Below are 12,381 nucleotides of genomic sequence, written 5' to 3' on the forward strand. Positions count from 1 at the left end.
AGTTCCTTTCTTTTGATTTTCCACTGATGCTTTTTATGGTAGAATTTTCTGAGAACAGAGTCATATAATTCATGAAAATGCATAAAGCATTTCCTCCCCCCTCCCCGTTCTCTTTGAAGAGATGAAGGACACCATGTACATAACAGAGACAACCACCACCAATGCAGGGAGCCAAACCCTTCAGACCAGCCTCAATTTCAGCACTTCCTCAGGGCACCACAGAGCTGATGGGGTCATCTCTTTTTTTTTCCAAAAAAGGAATAGTTTCAAAGATATACAGTTCTGGTACAGATCAGCATTTTTATTTGGTTTAAATATGCTGTATATCAGATTCCTGCTATACTTTTATTCCTGAAATACTTTTAGTAACTGTACTCATAAATCAAAATAAATGCATGGCTTTCTGACTCCCTGTACTAACGACTCAGCTCTTATTTTTGTTCCATATTTGTATCTCTTCTCATTGCACTGAAGACAAATAAAACTGAACAACTTGATATAGTTAAATGAACATAAAGAAAGTGTAACCCTTCCTCTCATCTTACATTACCAAACAAATGAGTCAAAATAAAATTCCTACTACAGATATATGAAATGGGTTAGAATGTAAATAATATAAAAATACTATAAAACAGAGCTGATAGTCAAAAGACATAAGCAGCATGTTTACACCTGTTTCTTCCAATATAAGGACACAGAAAGTCAGAAGAAGTAAGTTGCTGTGCTGAGTTCTGGAGTCAGCACTATTGGCAGGAGAAATGGTCATGGAAAGTCTTTAATTCAACCAAATTTTGCAATGCAAGTGTCCAAGCCACACCACAGCTCATTGCTATAAGGTCAAACAGCATTTGCAGTTGTATGTCTTTTGAAGTGTTAGAAGTGCTATCAGTGCACCAACTAAGAGTCTTCTTAGATCACAAACTTCTTCCTATACTGTTTGAATCCTACATTTTCTTTTCATTTTACTTCCTTCTATCCCAAAAATATACAAATTGGTCAGCATGGCTGAAGTAAACAATCTAGTTTACCCAAAGGTCAAGCTATCTATAGTAAATATCAAGTGATACAGGGACTAGCCCTTTACCCAACACACCCGCTCAGTCTTTTCACTTAGTCACATGGAGTTCAAATTTGCAATGATGTAAGAAAGGCATCTATTCAGACAAAAAATAATTTCAGCATCACATCATTTCTCATGGAGTCCTACTGAGTGCTGATATTTGCAACTGTCTTGCTTTTGCCAGCTGAGGCTTTTTTTAACCCCAGATCTTAACCTGTATCCAAGGAAAGATATTTTTACTGCTCATATTTTCAGAAAACTGATTAGTTTTCCAGAGCCCTTATTAGAAAAAGTGCAATCCAACATGGAGAAGAATCAAGATTCTCAGATGTGTAACTGTGTTCCCTTAAACACCAGGTAATGGTTTACTCCTCTTTGTTAAAAGGAAGATAGGGACAGAATTAATTCTCTTTAGTATTCATAAGGCTAATGACTAATAAAAGCAGAGAATCTGGGACACGATCACATGAACTAACACATTTTGGATTTGTGAAAAACTTACTGAAAAAGCTAAGGTCCTGGATGACAAGAAGAATGGGTTGTTTGAAGAAGAAAAAACATTGTTGCTAACTTCACTTGGTTCTGGGAACCCTGGTAGCAAAACGCCCACGTTCAAAAAGTGATTTTTAACCCCTCTTTGAGTAACAGCTCATTTGGAAAGCTACCTGGAAGTCATAAAACTTGACTGGACTTTGACTTGCGTGACTCCTGCAATTCAGATAAGCTACCTGGTTTACAAAGGAGGTAAAGGAGGACCTCCCCTCCTGGTAAGGGAGGTCACAGCCATGAGCATTTTTATCATCTCTCAATGTGTTTAGGGAGCTCTGGCAACATCTGACTCAGCTATTTAGGAATTTCAAGCAGTCAAATTAGTGCAAACTGTTGTACTAAAAGCAAGGAAAGCAGGGGGAAAAAAAAAAGAAAGAGCAAAACTTCTAAAGAATGGCACAAGGAAACATTATGTAAAAAGAGGTGGAGTAAGAATAAAAGCAGAAACTAGTAGACAATAAAAAATGGACTCAAATCCAATCCTTATGTTTTTATTCAGGGCAAGCTGTCACTGAAGGCAGCAAAATCTTTGCCTAAGAACCTCAGACATACATGAGAGATAAGATTTCCAGTTTTAATGACGGGCTGGAAAGACCTTCACCCAAAACAGATAATATGTTGTCTTTAAGTAACTTCATCAGCTGCAGGGTAAGCTCTCAGCAAACCTCAACATGAAAGGCAGACCAGCTTGAATACAGGCCTGTTAGTGGGAAATAAAGAACCCACCCCTAAAAATTCCACTCTCTGGGAGTTTCCAGGTTACTGGTTTGTGATATCTACCATATGACACTCCTCTCAGACTAACTGGGAGATGATTGCATGGGTGTGGCAAGCTCGTGTTCTTTGAGAGGTTTCATATCAAAAACATGGCACTTTCTTTCAACGGCAGCTTCCTATCAACTTAAAATCCATACTCATTATTTGAAAATTTAAAAAAAACCCAGAAGTATCTTTTAAAATCTTGGTACGGTAATACAAGGTTATATTCCTTACGCATACATATATTCCCTATACATACATATAATACTATTTCTAATGTTTGTGAAATAAATAAAATACACCAAAGCACAAAGCCATCATATTAAAAAAGAAACAGTGCAGTGTCCATCCAATTGTAATGCAGGATCTGTATCTTTAAACAAAGCAGCTTTGAGCTAGAAAACATTTGAGATTAATATATTGTTTTATGTGTAGCTAAAATAAAAATAAATTTTTTTTCTTTATAATTCTATCCTTTTTCTCACTAATTTAGGCTTTGCACAGCAGTAGGTATTGTATATCAAAGGACACATGAATGAAAGAGAACAGGTACATTTACAGTCTTTCATCACAGACTAATTTGATGCAGGTACTCCTTGATATCTGCAGGTCTGTACATGCATAAATAATTGGTAACTACTGAAAACCCACTCAAAGCAAAAGTAGTAAAATCCATATCAGTAAAAAGAAAATCCAGAACATCAGAGACTTCTTTTATATATTTTGGTCAGATCTCAGCAAGATTTGTAACAGCAAGTTGGAAAATAACTGTTCATGTTCAATATGTAAGTTTGAAACTAGACATAAAATCTAAGAGTAGAGTTTGGTGGTTTAAAGAGCAATTAAATATTTTTTCAACAGCTGAAGGAAGAAGAAACAGTTTTCATTGTTCTGATTTAAATTCCCAGTTAATCTGAAAATATATTTTCATTTGAAAAATAATAGTAAAAAAAAATTACATATCCTTCATTATTTATAAGCATCATCTTACCTTACATCTCCTGGTGAGTTCTGTTTCTAGATGACTTTGGCAGGTATTTTAATTCAGAATTAGTTTCAGCAATACATGCCATTACATCTGCTCTTTAAAATAAACTGCTTTTTCTCTTTTTGTCAGACAAAGTATGTGGCCTGAAAGAGCTGCAGCGTCTCTGCTCAAGAGATTTCATGGACACTCAGAGGCTTTCTTTCTACTGTATGAAAGTTAAATCTGAGTAAGGAAGGCATTTTTCCTGTCCCGGAAATCAGTATAACCAAAACCAATGCTGAGCTAATGAGAAATGTTTCTTCCATGTGTTCTGTTTGGCAGACACCGCAAGTCATATCAAGGAAACACGTGATGTTTATAAATACAATATGGCTTATGTTGTCATAACCTCTCAATGACAAAAAGAGCACTAGAAAAAGCAGACAGCAAAACAGCAGGAGAGATGAGATTTGTATCATTTGGAAGGTCTCTATCAGATAATAGAGGTATTAGCATTTGCCTTTTCATTTTGTTTTTTTTTTTTCTTCCCAAAAGGAAACAAAGTTTTAAAGTAATAGAATCAGTAAGATAAACACATAGCAACTTATATAGATGCTGTCCTGTAGGCATCCTAGCACTAAAATGCATTCACTCAATTTATTGCTTGAATTATTTTCCAATAAATACTTTTGTTCTAAATACCTCTATGTAGCTCAAGGAGCTCTTATTTTTTTTAGCTGTAGTATGCAATGTAAAGATATAACTGTGGCAGCATTTGCAACTTTTATGTTTATTGATGTTAAGATCATAAGCTATCCAATGAAAAGAAATTAAAGAAGCTGGATGTATATTTACAGGTACCTTAAGAACACAGAAAAATTCTTCTGCTTTTATTATTTCTCTGTCTTTTCTGCAAAGCAGCACTGAATTTCAGCCTCCTGGGAAGCCTTAAATTCTTGGGCAGTTGTTTGAGGGTTTTTAGCACTTGTAGGGTATTTTCAAGTTCACAAATTGCATCTAGCTCTAGAGAGCTATGTTAGCAGCCTGCTAACCAGTTGCTTTCAAGGGAAAACTGAAAAGTTGGTGGTGTGCAATTTCAATAATAAAAGCTATTTAGCACAAGTTTACCCAACTTACCAAATGTCTGTCTCATTTTCCTATACAACTCATTTTAACTCCTTTCCTCTCACCCTGGCAGCCCCACTGCTGTCAGGAACATCATCATCTTTTTGCCACTCTGACTCCCATAAAATGTGGAGTTTCCAGATACCCTGCACGGCTCCAGCTGAGCTCTGACTCAACTTGCCCTAATTGTTCTTTCTTAGAGAAACAGTCTCTAAAAAAAAACGCAAAACACCTCAAAGCATACCTCAATACAACAACAGCCACAACAAGCATTCTTAGGATATTCTGATCTCACCCAGCAGAGATCTTATGCAAGTAGAGAATTAAGCGAAACAATGGTAGGTCTAGGACATTTCAAAATAAAGTGTACCCCACAGACTTTAGGGCAGGTGGATGGGAAGAAAAAGAGTGCCAAGCAAAATAGCCACTGCTTTCTTATGAAGCAAAAACTCCCTCCCAGTTCTCAGAATTGGCTGGTAAGTGAAGCCCAAAACAAACCACTGCATAAGCCAACGTTATTAGCATCCAGCTGTGCCACCAGAAACACTGACTAGTTTCTATAACAGTAGGGGGAGATGATAATTTAAATTTCTTTAGCCTTTAGCCACTCCAGAAAAGGAGGGAAGGAGGGTGTAGGGAAAGAGGATAGAAAATATGCTGTGCACATTCAGTGGGGGAATCACTTCAGCTCAACAGCCCAGGATGAAAGGAGCTGTGTGACACTTGCAAAGAAACTCAATTCACTCAGCAACATAAAAAGCCCCACTGTTAGTTCTTCAGTGCCATGTCCTGGCATTCAGTCTACACCATTGCTAACCTGGGCCCTTCTTCCAACCTATGCAAATCACAAACAGTAATTTCTAAGGGCACAGAGCTGCATGGCTGTGTACATACATTTACACTGGAATTCAGAACAATGCCAGGGGGAAGAAATAGACCATCTAAACAATTGTTCATAAGATAATATTTTGTCAGAAGAAAGTATTGTTGCACAGAGAGCTAGAAAGTGCTCATAAATAATACAGGCTCAAGTGAAGGAATAAATGAATGAAAGACAGCAATAGGAAGATACATTCTAAAAAAAAAACCCCAGCTGTTGTATATTTACAGCATACATTTTGGGAAAGGAAAAATAAAAAAGGAAGGGCACAAGCACAAATATTCAGTGAGACTGTACTATGTGGCTACTTCTTGCTTAGCAGCATTCAACATAGCAGACCTGTCAAGCAGACCACACTCTTTGAGATGTAAGTGGCCAATACCAGTAAGCAAGTGAGGCACTCAAAAGGATTTCAAGAAAATCTTTCCTTTAGAGGTTGCTTGGACCCTCAGCCAATTCTCTTTTCTCAAACACAACCCGCTCAAAAAAATGCATGAAACAAAGAAGAGCAGGAAAATTAGGATTAATGAACATGAAAGCTGAATGGTTCAATGGAAGATCTGAAGGTTACAGATCCCACATTCTTCCTGCACATTCTGAATCTTCTTGTCCATATGGATAATACTTAATACTTCAAGTGTTACTGCCAATTCCTATACGGGTCTCACATCTGTTTGGTAGTTAAAACAGGTGTTCAAGCTGGCAGCTAATATTATTTTCTTAGATTATTTTGGGCCAGTTACATGGAAATTATTATAAAGCACATGAATAGAAGCCTGAACTTCATCAAACCCAGGGATAAACATTCCAAAGGGACAAGAAGACAAACAGTAGAAAAATATGTAAAGGCAAAACTTTCCCAAACATCAAGAAAATAAAGTTTTAACTCACAGATGACAGGAGATACAACCACACTCAGAGTATCACCATAGAAGAATATACTTAAAATGACTAATTCATTATATTCTAAATTCTGCTTTTCAACAGTCTGACAATCAGCTGCTTTTCTGTAGGTATTTTGAAACAGTTAAACATGATGCCAAGCACAAACTCCCTCCTTCCCACTGTAGTGAATTTAGCACTCATATATTGTATGATATTGATGAACATCAATTTGCCTAATGCAAAGATATGCAAACATAAAAGGAGAGATAGGAAGGTTTTTGTGCAATCTTATGGGTATTCTGCGATACCAGTACATAAAATGCACGTGTTTTTCACTTATAACCCTCACATTTCCACCTCCTTGCTAAGGAAAGAGGGATAAATAATCCATCTGGTTATTGGTGGCTTTTTTCTGCTGAACTAATAACCTGTGAATCCCCAGGCAAATTTCGACCAGATTTAACCAATGAGTAGAAACCATAAGACTACTACATCCCTATAAATTTTGCCAAATTAGAGATTTGACAGAAGATCCTACTGTACTTCTGCCAAAGAGAAACAGTTGCAGTGTGGGCTTCAGCTTTAGATTCTAGAGGATGGAGAGTGTTACAGCTTTGGCAAAAGCCTCAGTTAGGACCTGAGTGTTGCTGCATAAGGAAGAACCCAACCAAAAGACACACATCCTTAGAAAAACAGGTTTCAGTATTTCTGGAGCTCAAGAAATCGCTTGTTTCCATGCTCATAACTTTGAAGTGCAGAAGTTCACATAGATCAAAGGGAAGACTTTTTGCATGTTTCTCCACAAAGCCTCTATGAACACCCTGGCTCTGACTTCACCTCTCAGACCAGAAAGACAAGAAATCTGCCAATGCAAAGCAAAAGCCAGATGAGAAAATAGCTCTTTTGCTGGTGCACAGAATTTCAAAATGGCGTCTTTGCATTTCTGTAAAGTAAAATACAACATTCTGCCATGAAAACACCACCTCTGCAAAGGTCATCACTGCATCACCATTATTTTTTAGTTATGACCAACAGGTGCTAACTCAGGCATAACCAGGAGATGTTGAGTGTGCGTATCTGTTGTACAACATAGGATTTTAAAATAAACAATTCAAATAATTGCAGTTTTTGCACAGAGGCAGCACCTGCGTTCAAAACAATTCTGCTAGGCAGCAAATGCCTGAAAGAGGGCCAAAGAAGTAGTTTTTACTTTCAAATATATGTAGTTAACTACAATAGTACCTTCAAACAGGCCTAGAACACACAAATAAAGCCACAGTATATACCTTCAGCATCTACTGTACATGGAACAAGAAGAGTATAACATAACTTCATAAAGCCACAGTTACAAGCATTAATGTCCTAATGCACAATGACAGTATGTCATGCCTTTGAATATGAATGAGATGTATCAGATACATCCACTTACTACCACAGAATATAACCAGAACTGAAGAATTTCAGTATGTTACAGAATACACAAAAAATGATCACATCTTCCCTTTGAAGCACATCCATTTCCTTTCTCATGTTGTGTGTGCAGCAGTGTGAAAAATCAAGTAATTAGATTTCTGACCTATCCAAAGGACCATTTAATAACTGAAGTGCATAAATGAGAGGCGGTTAAGAATACTGCCTGCAAATAAACTATTTCAATCTTTCTAAAATATTGTAGCCTTAAACTGTTGAAACACAAGAAGCACTTATACAAAATACTAGTAACAAAGCAGTGAGACATGCTCAGAATTGATAATGAAACCAAGTAGCAAATGTACAATTAAGAAAATCACAGGAAATTTTCTGCACAGTTGAATCAGCTTTGGAAGGCACAAAGCAGGTAGGACAGTAGTGGCATTCTCTTCTGGCCCCATTGAGTTAGTTTGGTTGTACTGTTTCCTGTGGACAGACCTAGGATGGGTGGGGAGAAAATGAGGCTGTGTAATCTCACCTCCACCACCCTCTCCTGCAACACCAGCTGCAGGCAACATGGTGGAAGAGGTGCCCCACAGCTGCATCTCCTGCCCTCTTGGCATCAGGGCGGGAGGTGACAGTGCAGCAAAAGGTAGACACAGCAAGAGAGAAATCAAATGTTTCAAATGCATTCTCTGTAGTTTCCTAATACAAAATGTTCACCTGAAAATGCAAATACACTCATCCTTTTTCAGCACAGGTAGAAAATTTTAGAAAAAGACAAAACCATTTACACCACAATGTTTATCAGAATTTCCTATCCAAAATTGTCATTCACAAAGAGTTTCAGCAGCCTTCAAGTGAGGTACATCTGCTCAGGCACTGGAAACCAATCCCTGCTGAAACTTTGCTGGAGTGTACTAACACCATGCCATACTTCAGTGTAAAGGGTTTGGAAACACAGAGAGGAAGCTGTAAAAAACTCTGAGTACTGTCTGTGTCACAAAATACATAATTAAAGGCTGTGTTTTGCTTCACATGCTTTATTGCATTTAAACAAGATCAAGAAACCAGTTAATACCCATGCCAAATAACTGGAAAAAGAAAAGCAGTTATAGCACATTACAACAAGCATTATTTATTCCCTCTTCTGTGCATGCGTCATACATATACCCCTGATTTTATGAATTGCTGTGTACATATTACATTTCAGAATTCAAACATCTAGCATAAAACCTGGAGGAAAAGAGTATAAATGCAGCACTAGTACTTACCCTTATATCTCCATTTACAGCTCTGGAAGTGTGATTAAATGCGTGTGCAGGATCTTTGTTGTAAACTTTAAGGAAAGATCGGTCTTGAATATTCCTGGAATTAAAAGAATCAGCAATGACAACAGATGAAAGAAGTTTTATTTACCCTGTTGCCTGAAATTTTCAGACAGATGAATTTTGCAACAGACAAACAGTAGGTCTGCAGCTGATCTATAAGGAAAACGTAAATGCCATAACTAAGACACACACAAACAAACAAAAGCCTACTTTGATTTTCTTTCCCATGGGAAGTATCATTCTTTCACTAGAACTCCACACCCATAAAAATTAGATAGTGTTAAGTTTCTTTCAAGATCCTGCCATAGAGTGAAAACACTTTGAAGACAATAGAACTTCAACATTTGCACAGCATTCAAAAGGGATTTAGTTAATATTTACATGTTTTATTGTGCACTCAGCCCACATAAATTTTTGCTGTTCTAAGAAGCAAGAATATCAAAAGAAAAGCAGTCTAACTGTAATTATTCTTGATGAAATTTTAATTATCAGCTTGTTCACAAAGCTGAAAAAATCCACAAAAGCTAAAAATTCAGTAGTAGATAAATTCTTCCTCTAAACTTTATCTATAATAAAGACAGTTTTTAAAGGGAAAAAGTAAGTTTTATAGAAACAAATTAGCAAAAGTTTTGATGAAAGCTTACACAGAAGTGGTTTAGATGAAAAGCCCTACGAGAATGCTTTTATTAGGACTCTACACTTTGTCATTGATTAGTTCATTTTTTAACTACTACATTTAGGAAAGAGAGGAGAGTTTTCTAGTTTGCTTCAAGACCTACCTTCCAATAATTTTATGGCTTTGACACTTGCCCTGAGCTCTGCTGAATTCTGGCTCACATTTAATCAGTAGCAAAGCCTCCAATCTATGCTCACTTACATCCTTTCAAATCTGCGATTCCGTTCATTTCCCTGTAGTGATCTCTAGAGAATTTACTTACACATGTGACTGAATTCCTTTCCTCCAGGTGCAGCTACAAGTCTAGTGAACTGATCTTAATCACTTGAATTATAATTTAAAAATGAAGGGAAGGATTGTTGGGCAGGTCCAATTTCTTTCTTACAATGTCATATTACAATCAGTGATTGCTTTGAATGGGTAGCTAGTCAGAACTTGTGTTGCTGTTGTAGATGTCAAGTAGTTATTAAAGAAACCCTGCAGCTTAAGAGACAGATCAGTGTCTTGTGTTTAAGAACTAGAGGGTTGATGAGAACTTTAGTTATGAGTGTTTACTTGTAGACTGCATAGGAAATAGCTACCTTGTGGCAAGTTCAAGTTCTTCAATTATTTATGGTAACATGAAGTGTTTTCCATCTTGCAAATGTGACCCTTTTGCTTTGAGACCTGCACTGGGAGCCTCAGTTACCACCATCTGCCTCGGATGTGGGACTATGTTCTTCTCAATACAAAGCAAGCTCTCTCATCTCCTGTTCAACAAATGGCATATTATTCATTTAAATACATTTTATCTGCTGTCTTTTCTGTCTGATGGCTATGAGGTGGGACCTCAAACAACTGGAGGTTTTTTTTAAAAGCATTTTCCATAAATATTTCTTGTAGAAACATGACACTATAAAGTAAAACATTGCTGCAAGGCAAAGCACCAAAATACTAGGCATTTGATCTCTGATATGAATGTATTTCACCTCATGTTGCTATTCTAAGATAAACATTACTGATAACAGGTATGTATTACTGTACTTTTATTATTACTATAATTTGCATTACTGTAGCTCCCAGATGCCCTTGGCATGTTCAAAGGCCTCACTGATCTGTGTGTGCTGTGTAAACATCCCAGGAAGACAACCTCTTCACCAGCTTACAAGGTGAATAGGAGTCACAAAAGACAATAGCTGCAGGAAGATAAGGAAACAAAAAGAACTCAGATCATAGTCTCTCCAGACAGAGGAGTGACAAACAAATGCTGGAACCATGGGCATGATCTGAGTAGGCAGTGCAACAGAGAGAGTGGGAAGGAGACTAATGCAGTGGCTTTGCAGATGTCGGTGGAGGACACCTTCCAAGCATGTTAGAGGGCTGCCTGAGGGAGCAGGAAAGCACTTGTTTGAAAATTAAAGACATAGAATTCAAGCTGGCATTATTCACCAAGTGGAAGCAGATGGCACTTGGTACTTAACAAGAAATGAAAAGTAGCATTGAAGTGGGCTTGGAAGAGCCCTCATAATGAAGACAAGTGGATTAAAAAGATGGAGAAGATACAGTCAGAGGACAAGTGAAAAATAAATGCATGAGGAACAATCTGCTTGTCAAACTAGGAGAATGATCTTTGTTGCTTCATTTGAATAGGTAAGAGTAAGCAAGATTACCTATTACCTGTGTCAACTGCCAAGAAAAGACGATTACAGCAGCTGCTATTAAAAAAAATTGAATGATTACATGAGTGGTTTTTTTCCATGTGATGGGAAAGACTGTACAATAGGGATGTTCTGGAGCAAAAATCTGAAGTCTACACTGGACGCAGAGTCCTGAACCGTTTTAAGGAAGAACTGTCTACTTAAGTAGAAAGAGAGGGCTTTGTCCCCAGTGACAAAAATAATTTAAAGGAAAAGAAGGGGAAAATGAAAAAGGAAAAAAAAAAAAAAAGAAAAAGAAAAAGAGAAAAAAGAGAAAAAAATAACAGAAAAAAGAAAAAAGAGAAAAAATGAGAAAAAAGAGAAAAGTGAACAAAGTGAAAAAAGCGAAAAAAGCGAAAAAAGCAGTGAAAAAAGCAGTGAAAAAAGAAGTGAAAAAAGAAGTGAAAAAAGAAGTGAAAAAAGAAGTGAAAAAAGAAGTGAAAAAAGTGAAAGCGAAAAAAGCGAAAAAAGCGAAAGAGAAACAGAAAAAAGAGAAAAAAGAAAAAAGATAAAAAAGAAAAAAGAGAAAAAAGTGAAAGTGAAAAAAAGTGAAAAAGAGAAAGAGAAAAAAAGAGAAAAAAGAGAAAGAGAAAAAAAGAGAAAAAAGAGAAAAAAAAGAGAAAAAAAAGAGACAACGAAAGGGGAAGAAGTATGATGGCCTAATGCAAGGCACAGAAGAACATGGAGCAGCTTCTGAGGGAGATGGAGAGCTTAAAGAGCTGACTGAAACCCCTGTGTTTAAGGGAAAGGAAGAAGAGGATTGAAGGAAGACATGGCAAGCAAAGGAGAGAAAAAGGATGCTGCATTTCATCTGTTCTCTGAGGGTAGACACTGGCAAGATCTTGTGAAGAGTAAGGAACAGAAATGGAGAAATGGTTGTGGAAATTATTCAAAGGTGGTGAAAATGCAGCTGGTAGTGCATGTTATGGACTCCATTAACCTGGAATTGCTGAGGTTTCCTAAGAAAGAAGGGTGGCAGAACTGAAGGAGGGAATTTTGCTATGGAGGAATTTTGTTATGGAGGAAGTCAGCTGGGCTGTGGGATTTCCTCTAGAAATGCTCT

General features: G+C 37.1%; 1 protein-coding gene across 17 annotated transcripts in view; it reads right to left on the reverse strand.

Annotated features, from left to right (window-relative positions):
• The window catches only part of KIAA1217, a 187,368-nt gene that overhangs the window by 74,654 nt on the left and 100,333 nt on the right, over window positions 1–12,381 (reverse strand). For 16 of the 17 annotated variants that reach the window (XR_014226671.1, XR_014226672.1, XM_082287610.1 and 13 more), the window contains one exon: window positions 8,910–9,003. Coding sequence is in view for 14 of the 17 variants with exons in the window: in XM_082287610.1 (XP_082143736.1) it covers window positions 8,910–9,003 (94 nt within the window). In the remaining 3 variants the exon portion in view is untranslated. Of the gene's footprint in view, window positions 1–3,359; window positions 3,667–8,909; window positions 9,004–12,381 lie in introns of those variants that run through there. The other variant, XM_082287600.1, reaches the window with a different exon arrangement.

This window comes from Coloeus monedula (genome assembly GCF_965178545.1).
Source record: "Coloeus monedula genome assembly, chromosome: 1".
Taxonomy (NCBI): Eukaryota; Metazoa; Chordata; class Aves; order Passeriformes; family Corvidae; genus Coloeus; species Coloeus monedula.